This window comes from Cydia amplana, chromosome 9, assembly GCF_948474715.1.
Source record: "Cydia amplana chromosome 9, ilCydAmpl1.1, whole genome shotgun sequence".
Classification (NCBI taxonomy): Eukaryota; Metazoa; Arthropoda; class Insecta; order Lepidoptera; family Tortricidae; genus Cydia; species Cydia amplana.
The window spans coordinates 9371781-9391881 of record NC_086077.1 but is presented as its reverse complement, the minus strand read 5'-3'; the positions used below and the strand labels follow the sequence as shown (position 1 = coordinate 9391881).

Genomic DNA, 20101 nt, shown 5'->3' with positions numbered 1-20101 from the left:
CCAGCTTTGACTATTTGAAGACTAGCCACCTTATGCTTTTTTTTTATACTACATCGATGGGCAACCAGCATACTGCCCGCCTGATGGAAAGCAGTCTTCAGAGCCTATGGACGCCTGCAACTCCAGGCGTTACATGCGCGTTGCCGAACTTTAACACTCCGCACCCTCGTTGAGTTCTGGCAAATTTAGTCGCCGGCAGGAACACAACACTAATCTAATCTGCTTTAGCATTCTGAACCTTAAATCAGAGTGCTAAAGTTGAAATTCGATTGGCACGTATGTGGTCGATAAATCTAACCTACCATGCCTGGAAAAGGGTAAAAGCGTTTTTAAATTTGTTGTTCTGTTGGTGCGGTTCCACAACCACCTTTACCTATAAAGGTTACCTACTCTATGAACGTCACCACCTTCGTTACCTCGACCCAATGTAAACGCACACTTACGTACCTACACAAAGTTTTTAATTTTTAATGTGTCTGTACAGATGAATCCTATAAACACAGGTGTATTTCGGGCTGCCTTGATTTGTTAATATTCTTAAAATCATCTTCTGCAGGGGAGTGATACTGGCAACTTTGAAGAATTGCTTGGCTGGTCCTTGGTTTAGGTATTCTGCTTCCAAGGATTTTATTCGTGTTCCATTTTCTAAGATACCCTAAAAAGTTAAAAACAAAAATCATGTGAACAGTCAGCAGCAATAGTTGCTAAGCGGGCGAGGTGTTCAAAATGATCTTGACGCGACTTTATTGTTAAGAGAATAAGAGCGCGTCAAGGTAATTTTGAACACCTCGCCCGCTTAGCAACTTCTGCTGCTGAGCCGGCTGACTGTACCTATACAAACAAACAAACAATGCTTGTTTGAACAAACTAGCATATTGTTCTGATACAAAGCAGCGAGCAAAGCTGGATTTCATTCACTATGCTCAGTGGGATTTTTTTCAAGCACCTTGTCACTTTATATGCGAGTTCTAACCACTGTTCTAACTCTACAGTACCTATCTTTCAACTTACGAGTATACATAATATTTTACCACTATCCCTACGCAGTTGTATGAGAAGTTATATTGCCTAAGAAAATGAATTTCGAGTGTCTCGCTCGTTAGGTACTTTCCGCATCGAAAAAAATTTGTTTTCTTGTTCCGAAAATACTATGTAGCTATGTAGTCAGTTGGTAGTCAGCAGCAGAAGTAAAGTAAATAGTTAACTTAGTAGTTATAGTTAAGAAATATGTAAAGAGGTCGTTTGTTGACGCCTCACCCGTCAACAAACGACCTCTTTACATATTTCGATGAAAAAACCTTACCTAATCTTAAAAGAAAAGATTTTGACAGTGATTTTTTATCGACTGGTAAAATCTAAAAGTAAAATGTATAAGAAATCGGTTATCGAGTGTTTTTTTTGTGTTTGAATAGTGTTATTAGTACATATTATATATGTCGGTGTGTTAGTGATCCGTGTAGGTATAGTATATTGGTCATTTATTTTTGACCTCACCCGCCATGCGAATTTATGTAAGTACCTATCTAAATTCTCAGCTTAGGACAGGTAACTCGCAGTAATAAACAATAAGTTAATAATTATGTAATGTTTTTGTCTGTTTAACTGAATTTAGGACATAATAGTGCCTATGAAAGATAAACTTACAAAAAGGACGAAGTTCTTCGGAGCACTTTTCGCAGTGTCAGGCCGAACGTGCTCAATGCTGATGCTTTTTACTTCTGTAGGATCTTTCAACTGAATGACAATTTCCCCACGCGATCCACTGAAATAAAACATGACAGGTTGAGACGATAACCCATTATTAGGTGGTGATTCCTATAACGTCCCGTTTTAGGATGCCCAGATTAAACAGTTCCCTGTGATCTTGACCAAATGTTTTGTTGGGGCCTTTCCCACGCTTTATTTACCGTTACACTTTGTTGACACTTTTGAACCTTTCTGCCCTAGCGGCGTCGGTACTCTGTCCTATGTCGAATGTCGACAACCTTGGTTTTTCAACGTATCTGCTCATTTCAAATTCGATTTAGGATACCTAGGTACTACATCAGGGACATACCTAAGCGAAAACGAAAACACCCCACGGAGACGTATATTTGTGTGAAGGTCTGTGTTATTTTAGTTATTTACCTAAAAGGCCAGCAGTCAGAAGGCACGGCGCTTCGCTTGGCCAGCACAGTGCTTGTGGGGGGGCTCGCCCGCCACAGAGGCAGAACCCCCCAAAGGGCGACGCGCGACGTCCACGGCAACGTATGGCTGCCTCGAGTAACTGTTGCATCCTCGATGTAATCTTTTTCGTGCTGCGAGGTAGCGGTATCTGGTAAATAAAGAATTGTTTAAGTAAGTCTGTCGGTGTTCTACAGGTTGCACTTCGGGGAGAGTGCTCAAGAGCTACACGAGCTTATTCCACCGTCCCCATTCTACCATCGGACTTTTAGACGCACGGCCGGTTTCCATCCTTACTTGGTAGATATTCCACCAATGGGTCATTCTCTCATTTCGTGCAAATCGGTGAGATTCTCTCGATTTGTAATTTTTCTTTTAAATGGTAAACTTTTGTGTTTCGTCAATTTGTGGATTCATTTATTAACATTTTTCTGCTAAAGGCACCTTTGTAACCTTATTACTTTTCATTTAATAAGGCTACTGGTAATGAACTACGCGCTGGTAATGAAATCGGCCGAGATGGTAATTTTATCTGTGGACGGTAATGAAACAAACTTATGAAATCGAACATAAAAAAACTGTATTTCAAGAAAATTAACACCAATTAAAATCGACAATATTAAAAACATGTGTCTTAAGCACTGTGGAGATGATCAAACCGACTTAACATACACTTGGGGTTGACAATCTCAACTTATAATGTTCAAGCTAGATGGTACATTTACCATTTACTTATCATCATTATAAGTCGAGATTGTCAACCCCAAGTGTTTGTTAAGTCGGTTTGAACATCTGCGCACCATATCACATAAAACGTAGTTTTCAAATTTTCAAAAATTAGCATAGACAAAATATATTTAAATCATTCGCGTTTTGTACCTATGTAATTTATTTTTATCGTTTTAACCCTATAGTGTGGGGTGTCGTTGGATAGGTCTTTAAAAATAAATAGGAGTTTGCAAACATCATTTTTTGATAAAGTGAATCATTTCGGAAATAATAATTTAGAAAGAACAAAAAACGGTTATTCCTTCTAACTTTTGAAAAATCGATCCAAAAATATGAAAAAAAAAATCATAAAAATAGTGCTTAATAAACTCATTCAAACAAAATTAAAGCAAACTTGATAAGTTAAGCCGTTTATGAGTTATCGCTAAAAGTCTTCCCTTCTTATTTTATTTAAAAGCCTGGCAACCCTTATTTGTGATCGGATTTTCGCAAGCAACCCTATAACCACATAATAGTGACCGGGAAAAGATAGGCAACCTAGTTGATTTATATTGTACAAGTTGTATACTTTCCATTGGAACTTATTTTGTTTGTCAGACAGATCGGTGAAATTTGAAAAAAAAAAAATTTTTTTTCAAGAAATAATTAAAAATAGTCTTGACCATATTTCTTTAAGCAACCCTATTTATTTATGTTCAGGAACATATTTTCTTTCATAATATGTAAGTTTCATCCGTCAGACATATCGGTGAAGGTCGACCATCTTAGACTACAAAGGCTCCCCTATTATCATATACAGTTTTAAATGTTTATAACAGCGTAGTATTTATAATTACTAAGCCTCTTTTCATTAAATGCACTGCCTCGAATATATTATCATTACCTTCTTAAGTCATTCATTACCTTCCCCAGTAAAATTGGAAGGAAAAGAAGTGAATGAAACCGATATGAATGAAGTTTTGGAAGTTTTTGTCGCCTACATCAGTTGGCATCAGACCTTAATTTTGCAGAATAAACCACCTGAAAGGCGACACTAAAACACTTCATTACGTATAATTATAATAATGTACACTTGCTACTTACTGTATAAATCACGCGATGGCGATGAAGACTATCGAGAACCACACTCCTTCCCGACCCGAGAGATCGTATATATTTTCGCTAACAGTGGCACACGGGCATCCGCTACGAGATCATGCGGCCAACTGACTGACGAACAATGTGTTGCATCGGCGGTAGGCGCTATATACCCTCGCTATGTAGCAAAATATAGCTAATCTATTTCTCGCGTCGGTAATGAAGAAATTACTTGAACCATACACTTATAAGGCTGTATAGTTTTTATTATTTATTTCTAGCTTCTAATATTATACGATTTAAAACATAACTAAATAAGTCATTTATTGCACAAACAACGAATTTTCTATTTGTAGTATCTTAAGGTTAAAATGTAGGTCAAAGTTATATCTTCACGCGTTACATATAGAGATGAATGAAAAAATTGGGTGTTAATTGTACATATAAAGAAAATACTAACTTTTTTAGAATTGTTCATTGGAGATACATATACTTTAGGCCCTATGTTACAACCTTGCATTAACAGATATTCGAAAACGCCACCACATTTTTGGTAAATTTCCGAAAACACCGATTTGCACGAAATGCGAGAACGACCCCAATTCGCACGAAGCGCATTGCTTCCTCTTTTCTTATGCGCACTGCCAAGGAATGGAATTCCTTGCCGGCGTCTATATTTCCGAGCTCATATAACTAGGGCTTGCAATTCGAATATTCGAATATTCGAATTTGTCGAATATTCGACCTGTTTTGATATTCGAATATTCGGCCGCTCAGGTTTCGAATATTCGAATATTTTTTATTACTATAAAAAATCTATGTCATCCGCTGTAGTTACAGTTTCTGCGTGTTTTACGGGTATTTACATGCAGTGAATGAGGAACGGTAGGTACCCAAATACGAAGGAAATAATATTTTTACTGTATTCCTCTCGATAGACTTCGTGAATACAGTGAAACCTAACTCAATTTAAAAGAAAACGAAATTAAAAAGTATGTTATTTTTACGGTGCGGAAGTTTTAAGTTAAAGGGTTCTGTTTATTCAGTACAAGCGTACGTTTAAAAAAGCGAATTTTTGAAGTCTAAACCTTGCCACTTATCGCAATTCTCAAATTTAATCATACCAAACCTGCCCAACTTTGTAATCTAACCATGCACCTTTAGCTGACGAATAATCCACCCAGTACGCAAGTAACTTTTTCCCTTAAATATTCCAGTATTATATAATTAGCCGACCGTTATAGGAATAATAACTTGCCAAAACAAATAAAGTGAATAAAGATTCAAAATACAATGAAATTAAACGCCTTTTTACAGGCCTCTGAGTGATTACAAGTTAATTTAAATCGGAAAATAATTACCTACTAAAAAAAATATCTTGCATACCTAGGTGTTTGGATGATTAAAGTTATATTATTTCACGCAACGACGCATTTATAATAAGTTTTATCTAGAAATATTAAATACGTCTAATTTTGGCGGTTTACTTGTTTTTATAAATGTGGGCATCTTATAAATAGTAGGATAATAAAATCTAGTCAATTAAGTGGATTTCTGCCAAATATCCTTAGTTTTAGCAATATGTGAAAAAAGCTTTTGAATAAAACTATAATAAACCGATTTCCCGTTCCTTTTCTTATTTTTTATAATATTCGAATAATTATTCGAATATTCGAATACGTCGCCAGAAAAAGTCGAATATTCGAATATCTGAAAGTTTCGAATATTTGCAAGCCCTACATATAACCCGGCAACCTTCAAATCAAGAGTGAACATCAGGCACCTTCTGGGCAGGCTCGCTCCATCGTAGGCCACGTCTTTGTCTCGGCTAGTCTGTGGCCATGAGTAAGCCCATTTATAATAATAAAAAAAACCGGCCAAGTGCGAGTCGGACTCGCGCACGGAGGGTTCCGCACCATCAACAAAAAATAGAGCAAAACAAGCAAAAAACGGTCACCCATCCAAGTACTGACCCCGCCCGACGTTGCTTAACTTCGGTCAAAAATCACGTTTGTTGTATGGGAGCCCCACTTAAATCTTTATTTTATTCTGTTTTTAGTATTATAGTTATAGCGGCAACAGAAATACATCATCTGTGAAAATTTCAACTTTCTAGCTATCACGGTTCGTGAGATACAGCCTGGTGACAGACGAACGGACGGACGAACGGACGGACGGACAGCGGAGTCTTAGTAATGGGTCCCGTCCCGTCCCGGAACCCTAAAAAGTAAGATTACTTTAATTAATTTAGAGCCGTGTAGAAAGGCGGGCACGGTTTGTGTTTTTAATACTGAGATACTAGAAGAATTGATAAAAGTTGGATAGCTAATAGGAGGTGGCTACTATATTCTTGTATATTCTTTCCTTCCAGTCATATTATGGGTACCTACCTACATATTATCACTAGGTACCTACACCATATAAAACAAAGTCCCCCGCCGCGTCTGTTTGTTTGTATGTTCGCGATAAACTCAAAAACTACTAAACGGATTTCATGCGGTTTTCACCTATCAATACTTAGAGTGTTTCTTGTCTTGAGGAAGCTTTAGGTGTACAATTTGTTAAGGTTTTGTGTAACCCGTGCGAAGCCGGATTGGGTCGCTAGTTTAAAGTAAACATTCTTTGTTAATGAGACATTTTCCTTTCCTTGAAATAGCTAAAATTGTAGGTACCTACAAAATTGTAGGTACCTACAATTATATTGACAGTAGAATTTCTTAAGCTCTAATGTATTTCTAAAAGCTTTTTAGTGCCGACATTTATTTGTCTTTTCCTTGAAAATGAATTATTATCAAACTTGCGTTGGCAGAATAAAATTTATAAAATCTCTGACTCGTAACGTTCTGGGAGTCGGAGAAACATAAAAGCTCCGAGCTACGAATATGCTTAAATAAATAGAAAAGTTTTTATACGGAAATTATTTTGAAATTGTGATTCTTTGACCCTTGGTATCTAGCCAAAATCAAAGAGACTTCGCTTGGGGCTCCATATACAACTACAACTAGGTAATTCAAATTAAATAAATATATGTTGCACTCTCCGAGTCTTAGACATTTTTACTAGGCCCCACTGAGTTCGGGTGCACCGGTTACCGTCTGCTGTAGACATATTTATTTTCTTTGGAATAAATAATGCAGGTCTACTCTGGGCCACGTCTAGGGATTGCAATCCAGATCCGAAATGTATGAAATTATTACAAATACAAGCATACTTAGCTGCCATGTACAATTGTTAGTAAAAACAGCGTTAGGTACGTAAAATGGGCCATTACAGTTGTTTCAGGAAGCCATCAATTATTATAACTATGCCTCTTGTCTTACAGTGCACTTGGCTGCGAGAATCCAAGGGGGGTAATACTAATAAAGCAAGCGAAGTTTCTATGCAATATTGTGCTTGGCTATTTCTCAGAACGAATAGTGGATGGATTTGTTCAGATTTTTTCGTGCTTTTTTCGCATGCAGTGAGAAATGGTTGCAGGAACTTGGGTTTCTACTTAAAGCTTATTGGCAGAGCACGGAATTCTCGTAGCATTTTTGAGCTGTCATAGGGACTTCTCGTTAATCGACTTCCGATTATACATATGTATATCGATAAATACAGAATACAATACGTAAAATATGATTACCTACGAGTAGAAGTAAACAACATGCAGTCTTCGAGATAACTTCGAGAAGTTGGTATCCAAAGGTTATCTCGAAGAGATCGCTCATAAGAGTTTTTACTTAAGAAATTGCCATTTACAACTAAATACCTATGCACGTATAGTTATATAAGGTCAAACCGATGTTTTAACTTCCAAGAAACTAAAGTAACACAAACTTACTCGTTCCTACCTAGCCGGTAACAAAATAAGTTTCGGATTGGTGGAATATCAAAGAAAATACAAGTCAAAGTTTCTCCCCATAATGGCCGCGGTGTAACTGATTAATTATAACGTAGGTACCGTTTTCTGCATATAATTTTCTGCGTTGTGGGTGTTTTAACAACGACCAGTACACGACATTTCGCTTTGGAATTGAAATATGGGTGCGGCCGTTTGGCCCAATTATAAAGGCTGTTTTCCTGTTGGACTGCTCATAATTTAACTTTTTTTGGATTGTTTATTTTGAATGGCAAGGAAAACTAATTAGGTACCTGCTAACTTTTAAAGGAAAAGAGGTTACTCAAACTGCATTATTTTTTCTCCGTGTTAAGAAATTAAGTTAAGTAGGTAAGTACTTAACGTTTATTATTTACTAGCTTTTGCCCGCGACTTCGTTTGCGTGGACTTAGTAATTTGGGTAGCTTATTTTTATCCAATCTGCTTATTATCGATTCCCCATACAAATTTCCACCCCCCTTTTCACCCCCTTAAAGGATGATTTCTGGGATAAAAACTATTATATATCCTTCCCCACAACTCAAACTATCACCAAATTTCATTTAAATCGGTTCAGCGGTTGATTGCCCATACAAATTACCACCCCCCTTTTCACCCCCTTAAGGGGTGAGTTCTGAGATAAAAGTATCCTATGTCCTTCCCCGGGAGTCAAACTACCCCTATACCAAATTTCAACTAAATCGGTTCAGCGGCTTAAACGTGAAGAGGTAACAGACAAAAGACAGACAGACACACTTTCGCATTTATAATATTAGTATGGATTTACATTTCGTTTTGGTTGATGATTTGGATGATTAATGAAAATATTGAGAATGAAATCATCGAAATGACCCACTTTCATTAGTCTTGACTCGAGTGCATTTTTATAGGTATAATTGGCGTGAAACTTGATGATTCTGTCGAACTAAAAATACAATGTAAATAGTGATAATAATTGCTGTAACTTATTATTTGCTTACCAGCTTTAGATGTTTGTGACCTTATTATCATCAGCCGTCGAAGCCGCTGCGTATTTCTGAAAATAACCAATTTATTTTGCAAACAATTTATACAATAGTGCTTAGGCATACTAGGTATTTCAATCATTTTTGTAAAAGCTCTCTTTGACGAGGGAAAGTCCTTTGTTCTGACAGTTTAGTCACTTTAGTCAGCACCTAATATCCCGAAATAATCGTTGATGTCTTTTATTGTATTTTGGTAAATATAGTTATTACGAATTACAACAAGTAAGTAGTTAGGTATTGTTAAAAGTCAAATGGGGCTCGTTGTTGTAATAGTTACAACCTTAATTTTATTTCACGAGACTTTTATAGTGTTTTTTTTACAAAGTTAATAAGTACCTCAGTGCCTGTTCCGCTTTTAACAGAGATGCAGAAATACTCTTTATCACATAGCAGCACTCTTCTTCTGCTGAAGTCTCTGCATGGACTAGAATGAAAATTGTTACTTTCATTAAAGCAACAATTGCAAATCCGGATTAACATAGTAAAAGTGTAGTACAAGTACAACTAGTAAGTGGGTCAATTTCACCAAACGAGCATTTTTGTCTAATTCCCATGGAATTTTGAAATACCAACATTACACAAAAAAAAATATGCTGATAATTTGATAAAAAATATAATAAACATTAATTTTCTTATGGGGTAAAAATATTCATAAAACTATAAAAGTTATTTCAATTTAAAATTTTGGTCAGGGCACGGGAATTAGTGTGTCCATGGGAATTAGATTTTACTAGCACGGAAATTAGAACATGGCACAGGAATTGTTTTCTTAGCTTATTTTGGTAGTTAAAACTATTATTTATGTATATTTTAATCTACAATAATATACTTCAACCATACTGAAGCGGCATCGAACATATTTATCTACTTTAATTTTAGTTCGGACGACAAATCTACGAAAGTATGATACACTAAAAACTACGTATTTGACTAATAGTTTCCTTGATTTTAATGGCAACTAATCTCTCTTTCTTAGTAAAATATATATATTTCAAAACAATACTTTGAGTAGTTGCGTAAACATGTCCGCCTTACATACAAAACTATTCATTAAAAAGTGTCATTATGTATCTGCATGTAGATAGGTACAAGGTGTATGATCTGCTTTATGGCCGTATAGGAAATGATACTAAGAAATAAATAGGGGCACAGAGAGAAGAAGTTATTGTGTAAGTTAATCTGAAGAAATCGAATATGCTGCCTTCATAAATTCATAACACAAACAATTGTTTAACCACATATGTTTAGGTGGGGTAAGACTATCACCGGGGTAAGACTATCACAGACAGACAGACATGACGAATCCATAAGGGTTCCGTTTTTTGCCATTTGGCTACGGAACCCTAATAAGGTATCTAATAGTATTACGGTTTTAATACCCCCCTGGCATTGTCTAAAATAACCGACTTGGTTTCACATTACATCTCAAAACTTTTTTTGTAGTAGAAGAACTGCGTTGCGAGACTTGCATCTTTTTACATGTAATGTTTTTGATAGGATCCCATCTCTTTTTGTAGGCTGTCCTTCTTTTCAGGTAATCATACCCATACCATACTGATACTATGTATACACATATCATAACTATATACATCTTTATTCATACTCACATCGTACATCGTAGTGTACCTTTACTTTCCCTACTAATTGTAAGAACTAAAAGGTAAATTTGTTATCGCATATATTTCTATAGGATTACAAACTTATTTATGCAGTTATTAGATCTTTAGAACGTGACTAATATTGCAGTATTATTAGATTTTTATTGGCTTAAAAAGCTTAAACCTAATTACGTTTCAAATTTGGAACTTGTGGGTGTGCTAGAAGTACCTTAGAATAATGATGATCGTGAGTGATTGTGTCAGTGACAAAACTAAGGGATTTTAAAGTGCATTAATTCTTAGATTACATGTTCAAATTAAATGTTATTTTGACCGTGCCACTTTGTTTTGCTCGACTTGGCGGCGGCACTGCCGTGTCCCCAGATCCTTTGTCCTTCCCCGGGCCTCAAACTATCTCCATGCCAAATATCATCAACATGATATTGGTTCAGCGGTTTAAGCGTGACGAGATAACAGACAGACAGACAGAGATACTTTCGCATTTATAATATAGTAAGAATAGGATATATTTAATTTTTCTTGTATTAGAAAAGCTAATTTATAACAACTAATCTATTAAACGAGCAATTCTTGTATATATTTCGGGGATCTCGGAAACGGCTCTAACGATTTCGATGAAATTTTATCATATATGAGGGTTTTCTGGGGTGAAAAATCTATCTAGGTAGGTGTTATCTCTGGAAAAACGCGCATTTTTGAGTTTTTAGGTAGGTAGGTACCTATATGTTTTCCAAGCAAAGCTCGGTCTCCCAGATATTTAAACTTTATACGGCATACGCTGTCAGCTGTCAAATTTACAAAAACAAAACATTGCAAATGTGATTCATTTTGTTTCATGTAACCTTAGGTACAGGTATTATAATATGTAATAATTCCAGAAATAGTTTTATGTTTATATAATATTTTAATGTTATAATATGATCAATGAATAAGGTAAGGTGGGGCAAGACTAACAGTACAAGGATTCCATACAAGTGATAGTCTTACCCCGGTGTCGTCTTACCCCACCTTACCTTACGTATTAAAATTGCCCGGGTTATTCGGGTCGATCCTGTATGTAAGTACTATAGTACTTATACTAAAAAACTATTCACAGATTTTTGTGCATTCTTTAAGATTTCCTTAAATGTAAAATAGAAATATATACGTCGTATTATTATTACATATAATATATATTCAATGCCAATATATATAAGTAATAATAATATGACGTAAACATTGCCAATTAACTTACAGTGCCCCCAATAAAAGATTTGTTGACAATATATGTAATACTTTCTAATTCCCGTGCCACTTAATCAGCTGTTTTAGGTAAATTTGTTATGGGAATTAGGGCACGGAAATTAGAATTCGTAATAAAAAAATTCGCCAAAAATTTAAATCGTGTTTTACCAAACTGTTATGTTATCGCTTACATAAAGATACATAAAGGGCTCCTAAATATGACAATTGCTATTGAAAAGCTATGTGGAAAATAAAATTTATAAGGGGCATCGAAATTAGAAAAAAATTGTCGCCCACCCGGATTCCGAAATACTTACGCGATTTGCTCGAACACGCCGCGGCTTGACTTACATCCGCTTGCTTTGAGAGACAGCCGAATACTGCCAGTACAGGTGAGGCGGGACACGAGGCGGTTCAAATACAAACGTCGGCTGTCAGAGCCCTTTGAGTTTTGCCGACGAAATTTTACTCGCGCGCTCGGACAAAATTTAAACATCGATCACGAGTTATTTACCACAATGAAGTTAATACTGTATGTGCTCAGTGATAGTAAATATCATCTAGTTTAAGTATTTGACACTAAATTAGTGATACTAATGTAGAATTTTTCGTAGGATTTTTCATTATGCTCAAAAGTAGATTCCGGACAGGGCACGGGAGTAGTAATTTGAGCCTTTAGGTATTTTTATGTGTACTCTTAAAACCAACTAATCAGTGAATTCATATGGAACTCGGTGTGAAAGTGTGACTTCTTTATGTAAAAAAATAATGGTAAGTATTGTCTGATGCTAACCCGCGATTTTCATCACGGACAGAAAAAAAATCGTGTTCAGAAATTGACCCAAGTACAAAAAATACATTGTTGGTTTAGGTGTCCAACTAAGGCATACTTTCTACTCCAGATTTAGACCATCTATTGCCACATTTCCGAGCAGTGGCGTGAAAAATTACTTATACGCAATAATTATGGTGTGTACAATAATTCGAAAGATTTAAAAGTGGAAAAATTACTGTCTTGGGTGAGACTTGTCTTGAGAGGCCGTGAGTTCAAGTCTCACCCAAGACAGTAATTTTTCCACTTTTAAATTTATTCTAAGCTTAATAGCATCGTTCGCAGACGTTTCTGCTTGTTAAAAATTAAAATTCGAAAGATATTTGTCTACAATGACGTCAATGAGAAATATTTTGTTGGGTAAGCACGCTAATGTTTACATAGATCAATAAAATAGTATTTATGGTTCCGTACCTCAAAAGGAAAAAACGGAACCCTAATAGGATCACTCGTGCGTCTGTCTGTCTGTCTGTCCGTCCATCTGTCACAGCCTATTTTCTCCGAAACTACTACCTACTGGACCAATTAAGTTGAAATTTGGCACACATATGTAAAAGATGGACGTGTAATGTACATAAATGAATTTTAAATATGGAGGCCATTTTTGGGGGGTAAATGAAAAAAATAATAAATAAAGTTTTTTAAACTATATCGTGTTACATATCAAATGAAAGAGCTCATTGTAAGAATCTCAAATATATTTTTTTTATAATTTTAGAATAAATAGTTTAGCAGTTATTCAAGAAAATAGGCAAAAAATGACCATTCCCCCCCTTATCTCCGAAACTACTGGGTCTAAAATTTTGTAAAAAATACACAAAATAGTTCTTTACCTATAGATAACAGGAAAACCTATTATCTAGAAATGTGCAGTCAAGCGTGAGTCGGACTTAATGTACGGAACCCTTGGAACGCGAGTCCGACTCGCTCCGGTTTTTTGGATACGTTAAAGTTACATAATAAGTCAGGTGACAACCAAATCTCACTAATTGCATCAGAATAATCAAATAAAAATCAGCCTTGTTTTAGTACCACTAGGGTTCACTTTAGCTCTGAACTTGTGGAAGTTAAATAGTAAGTAAGTATTTGTCGCCACCTGACAGTATATTAGACCCTGTTTACACATTGATTAGTGTTTGGTTCAAGTTCATACATTTAATCTCTTTCTATTTCATTTAATACTCTTAATCTATTTTTGCACATTCCTGCCGTTATGTACCTACATGTACATTCTTGTATAATGCCAGACAGATCGTTAGTCTCTGCTCTGCAAAATTTGTTGAGCCAGCATTAGACTTACGTATGTAGCTTGCACAAGCCGAGGTGCATTGTGGGTCATGTTCTCAATGTTTAGTGTAAATGAGCCATTAGCATTAGTGCAACACCTGCAACTAATTTAGCGTGCTATGTATTTTTTGGTTGACAAAGGTATCATGAGTATCATGACCATAATACAGATGTAATAATTGAATTTTATCGTATTTTCTCGGAAACGTTCGTAGTATTTGTCATGCTACTTCAGTCAACCTCAGTACTTTTTGTACAGAGACTGACTGAGATAGCAAGACATGTTCGTAGGTTTCCGTCAAAATACGTTGGAAAAGAATTATGCGCTACATCTGTAATGGACATGGTTCCTTTGATTTAAGTACGTAGCTGATCTATAGTAACTTTAAGTATAAAGTGACTGTCTAGTACCTACAGTCGGCGTCAGATACATATAATAACAGGCGGCCAAGGTGCTCAAAAATATCTGAACAAGCAGTTTAACGCCTTGACAACAGGGCCTTAGCCGCTCCGATGTAGGTATAAATCTGATGGTGACTAATATATTTGCTGATATGTATGTAATAGAAATGCATGGTAAATACTTAAAATAAATCATAAATGTTTCATGTCTTTTTAACTGTACAGACAATCAAGAATTAAATATGTGAGTACCTATAATATATGCTACTCTGCAGAACCTAGTTTAACAAATAGATACTTAGAGTCGAACAGACTCTAGTGACAAAAAAAAAACTCGTATAAGTAGAACAAATAGAGAGTATATCATAAAAGGTACTTACACAGAGAGATTAACCTTGTTTTCGGAACAACTTTGGTTATAAATCTGGATTGCGCAATAAAGCTAGACTGTCTTGAGTAGGTCACTGAAAACAGTTTAGGGATTTTAATAAATCGTGCTCATGTAGCCAATTATTCGTTCATTACAATACTGCATACTTATAGTTTATATGTAAAACAAGACTCTATGGACTCTATGGTTGCTGCTCGACGCAACGTTTTCGCAACTGCGTAGCGACACCATTTTCCATAGCGCTGACTAGACGTCAACGCTCAAAAGACGCTAGTGTGGGGTGGCTCTTACCTTAATACACATTTTCGGAGAGTTGCTCCTATACTGGCACTTAGTTGTTGTTGTTACTGGCTTCGCAAATTGATCACAGGAGATCTTATTTTACCTTTATTAATGTTTAAAACAAAACTCACGTATTATAAGAATAACTAAGAGAAGCATAAAAACCAGCCAAATCATATTATTATCGGCAGGCTTCCCGTTCGTTTGTTTACACCGTGTTCTATTCCTTCTTTTACAACTGGAATTAAAGTTCCCAGCGGCCTTATCTCCATTTAGATACTCCCAGATGTTTTCTCGCAAAGGATAGGCGGATCGCATTTCACGTGGCGACGCGACTTTTAGCGGTTGTTTCCTTTCGTAAACTTTGCCTGTAGGATTACCAGATATAAATTAGAAGAGATCCTAGCAAGTATTATATTCTTTGGAAGAGACACTAGCAAATCAAAATTACATGATTCTAAAGTAGTTATATTTTGTAAAAAACCTGCCAAGTGCGAGTCGGACTCGCGCACGGAGGGTTCCGCAGCATCAACAAAAAACAGAGCAAAAAAATCGTGTTTGTTGTATGGGAGCCCCCCTTAAATATTTATTTTATTTTATTTTTAGTATTTAGGCAACAGAGATACATCATTTGTGAAAATTTCAACTGTCTAGCTATCGCGGTTCATGAGATACATCCTGGTGACAGACGGACGGACGGACAGACAGCGAAGTCTTAGTAATAGGGTCCCTTTGGGTACAGAACCCTAAAAAACATAAATATATACGATTCTCGCAATACTATCTGGCAACTGAAGTGAATGATATCTCTTTCACGCATGGTAAGACATGGCAATACTGAAAGGGATGAACATATGTCTTCGGTCGCCACGCCAGATGGTTTTGCGGACATGGTGGAGATAGTAGGGTGTGTCCTAAATCCTGAATAAATTCTGACTTAACCGAAAACCTGTATGTTGGCAGTATCTCAATTACTTATCTCATTTATTTGTGGAAAATGTCGATACTTTTGTATTCATCTTCAGGTTACGGCAAACGGTGAAAGCATCCTATGTTATGAAAATTGTATTGAAGTTTAGCGACATTGCCTGGATGCCTGGGGGAAAGTATGGGCAAAACAGACGGTAAGGTAACTTGAGCTACCGCCCGCGCACTGCAATTTACTTCTCGTTTGAAACGCTTTCGCATTTAATGAGTGCCGCCAGAAAGGTTGGCCGCACTCACAGATATTCTACGTAGACGTCGCATCTACTGCGGTATTAACAAAAGCGAAACATAACCATGATATGATTGTTTTGGTTATGGGGAAATACAGTGAAGTAGGTACCGAATTTAAACATTAATTGTTTATTACCTACTGATTCTTTTTAGGGTTACATAGCCAAAATGGCAAAAAACGGAACCCTTATAATTTTGTTATGTCCGCCAGTCACATCGATTATACTTACCTATAGGTAAGTACATATATTTTCCACAAAAAATATGTTTAACATGATTATCAAGCCAATAAATAATGAGTTTATTTTCAAGAAACTTATCTTTTTTATTCATAAAGATACGGAACCCTCCATTATACGTGGTTCGACACGCAATAGGCAGATTTTTTTAAATTTACGTTTAATATCATCATATTATATCCAGATTTATATAGATAATCCTCTAGGGAGTAATTCGGGTACAATTAACAAAACAACTCTTTGTTTAACGTTTGAAAGAATACATATAACGCCGGCTGAGAATACGTTTGTGCCTCATCCATTTTTGGGCAAAATCATTTTTTAATGATTTCTAAAATAACAAAAAATATGCTATGCTATAATTGACACTAATCGATTTTTGACAATTAATACTTTTCTAAAATGTTGTGCCATATCCGCATTTTACTATAGGAGAATTACACTCTGTTAACAGAAAATTATTACAAAAGTGTGACATATCCAACACTTGTGTCGTATCATACATTGTACGTTTAACATTTACTCATCAAAAACGGATATGGAAATAATAAAAATGCTTTTATTTCATGATTACCAATATATTTACAATATTTGTATAGTACTATAAATATTAAATATATGTGCCTAAATTTAATGATAAATAAGTTCAATATTTCCTAAATGTAAAACTTTTCGAAAAATATTTTTTTTTCGCTTTTTCTCGCTCCCCTGTAAACCAATGTAAGTAGCGTATGGCACAAACGTATTCTCACCCGGCGATAAGTTATCAGGTATATATGAATTAAATACAAAAAAAAATGTGTTTTGCACAGCGTGATCGTTGCCACACAAAATAATTCACGAAAGTTTACGTGGTCTACTTAGGTAGGTACATATATATGTCTGTTTTCGTACTCTAATATCCCAAGTCCATCTCAGATGATAATGCGTGTCGCGATAATTGCTATGAAGTAAGAAACGAAAGCATGATAAAAAAAAAACAACGGGTTGCACTCCGGAAGTGCCGACAGAAGTGAAAACTCAATGACTAGTCCAAAATGTCTGCAGAACTATGTATAATTGACCCATCCTCCTTTCTATTGAAAAACTTTAGTTCCGAAATTGCTGGTCAGTGAGCTTGTTTAAAATTCGAAATTCAAATTTGTAGCGTTAATTGTTTAAAATTCGAATAGAAATTGTAAAGTTACCTTGCCGACCTCGCATCTAAATATATTTGGTCTAGGTCTAGAGGAAGGCAGTGTAGGCTACCAGTTTCACTGGCAGCCAGCACTGGCTTCAATAGGCCTGTCGCTCTATTCCCGCCAGTGCTGGCAGCCAGCTTTATACGAGGCCAATAACAAGCCAGTGCTTTTACTGGCAGCCAGCACTGTTGTCGTCTGAACCTAGCTTTAGGGCTCATTTAGACGACACGCCATTGAGGTTAAATCAATTCAGCCAACCGATCGAATAACGCAATGTAATGAAACTCGCATGCGAGTTCTCGCCCCGTCTAAGTGAGCCCTTAGAATGATAAAACAAAGAAAGTTAATTACTGACAACAAAGAGAAGCCTTTTTTTACCATGCCACGCTAAAAATATTTCGAATTTGCTTGAATACATTTTTAACCGACTTCCAAATCTAAAAGGAGGAGGTTATCAATTCGGTTGTATGTTTTTTTTTTATTTTTTTTAATTTATTTTTTTTATTTTTTTATGTTTGTTACTCCATATGTCCGTCATTGCTGGACCGATTTTGAAAATTTTTTTTTTGATTGTAAGTATATGCATACAGATTGGTCCCGTTTTTGTCAAAACCCAGTTCTGATGATGGGATCCATGAGGAATCGAGGGAACTCCTCAAATCTTAAAGGCATACATATAGTGATTTTTGTGTTTTTATCAACAAATCAAGCATATACATTCAGAAACGTGACATTTGATGAAGTGGAACTGCTGATGATGATCAGAACAGAACTCTTCAACGACGCATAGTTCATGTTTGGCGATTTGTCCTCTTCGTTATGTTTGTTAAGCAAGTTAAGTTTTTAAGCCACATTTTTGTCAAGCTCGAGTTCTGATGATGGGATCCATGAGGAATCGAGGGAACTCCTCAAATCTTAAAAGTGTGCGTATAGAGATTTTTGTATTTTCATCAGAAAATCAAGCATTTTTATTAAAAACTGTCGCATTTGATGAAGTGGAACTGCTGATGATGATCAGAACAGAACTCTTCAACGACCCATAGTTCACGTTTGGCGATTTGTCCTCTTCGTTATGTTTGTTAAGCAAGTTTAGTTTTTAAGCCACATTTCTGTCAAGCTCGAGTTCTGATGATGAGATCCATAAGGAATCGAGGGAACTCCTCAAATCTTAAAGGCATACATATAGTGATTGTTGTGTTTTAATCAACAAATCAAGCATATACATTTAAAAAGTAACATTTGAGGAAGTGTACTGCTGATGATGACCAGAACGAAACTCTTTAACGACGCATAGCTCGCGTTTGGCGATTTTTTCTTTTCGTTATGTTTGTTAAGCAAGTTAGGTTTTTAAGCCATATTTATGTCAAGCTCAAGTTCTGAACATGGGATCCATGAGAAATCGAGGGAACTCCTCAAATCTTAAAGGCACACGTATAGAATTTTCTGTATTTTCATCATAAAATAAAGCATTAACATTAAAAACTGTCGCATTTGATGAACTGGAACTGCTGATGGTGATCAGAACAGAACTCTTCAACGACGCATAGTACATGTTTGGTGATTTTGAATTTCGATTTTGACTTGGACTGGGACCCGGACTCGGATCCAGATCCGGAGTCGTACCCGGATCCGGTTCGGACCCGGACCCGGACCTGGACTCGGATTCGGACTCGGACCTGGACTAGACCCGGACTCGGACCTGGACTCGGACACAGACCCGGACCTTGACCAGGAAAACCACTATGATACCTAAACTAAATAAACCACTATGATTACCTACCATAAAATGTAGGTATAAAGTATGATGAGGCCAAACCCCTCCCGCTCAAATCCCCGTACACCGCACCGCATGCGCCGTTAAGTGGGTTAGGTTAGGTTAGAACTGCGAGCCTTACAGACACGAAATGCTTCCTTTTCTACATAGCGCACCATCTACAATAATCTTTCACCGGGCCGCATAGAAGTCGGTTTTTTTTTCTTAAAAATTATAACTATAAACGATCATACACACGTCAAGTATCTAATTAAAAAAACTTGTAACTCAAATGTAGTTTATTTGACGGCTCAAATCGATGCTTGTTCTCTCTCTCGGTTAGAAGCTTTTAGTATATGTATTAGAACTAATATTACCAGTAGATGTGATATGTTAATTAAGGCTTCATAAAATATTTATTTCCTACTTTAATCATTATTCACAGTGGCAGGTGGCATGCTCCAATTGCATTATGTAGCTCGCTGCGATTCGGTTTTCAGGTCGCGCAAATTAGGGCTAGGACGGATATAGCTAATATTTTAATATAGCTCCTGTCGAACTGCTTGGGAACCGGCTTATTTTGAAGTTATCGCCCGCTTTGATAAATTTATGCGATTTTAGCTTTATTGGTTTATATAAAGTTAACATAATTGTCTAGCGAAAACGTTTACGTAAGCCCTAGCAAGACTACGAAGTAGCAAAATAAATAAAATCTCCAAAGGTCGATGCACGTACAAAGGGCTCCGGACTGGCTTCTGTTTTAAAAATATATAACATTTTAGTCGTTTTGTTAGTAGCAAATTTTACTACCTACGTTAAG

The 20101-nt window shown here is 36.2% G+C and overlaps 1 protein-coding gene across 1 annotated transcript; it reads right to left on the bottom strand.

Moving 5' to 3' along the window:
- Nucleotides 1-460: 460 nt before the first annotated feature.
- Nucleotides 461-15284, bottom strand: LOC134650697 (sperm-associated antigen 4 protein-like). Its single transcript, XM_063505629.1, has 7 exons — nucleotides 15022-15284; nucleotides 14598-14681; nucleotides 9190-9277; nucleotides 8809-8864; nucleotides 2128-2314; nucleotides 1645-1762; nucleotides 461-655 (listed from the first exon to the last, which is right to left on the bottom strand). The coding sequence occupies exons 1-7, from the start codon at nucleotides 15206-15208 to the stop codon at nucleotides 461-463; spliced, it is 915 nt and encodes a 304-aa protein (XP_063361699.1). The 5' UTR covers nucleotides 15209-15284.
- Between the last annotated feature and the right edge of the window lie 4817 nt (nucleotides 15285-20101).

Bases quoted from the DNA above. Each gene is read 5' to 3' on its own strand.
- LOC134650697 (XM_063505629.1), bottom strand. From the start codon at position 15,208: ATGCGATCCGCCTATCCTTTGCGAGAAAACATCTGGGAGTATCTAAAT. The intron at 14,682-15,021 runs GTGAGTTTTGTT...AACTGTTTTCAG, and splicing joins CTTAGTTATTCTTATAATAC to TGACCTACTCAAGACAGTCT. The intron at 656-1,644 runs GTAAGTTTATCT...TTAACTTTTTAG, and splicing joins CGAAGAACTTCGTCCTTTTT to GGTATCTTAGAAAATGGAAC.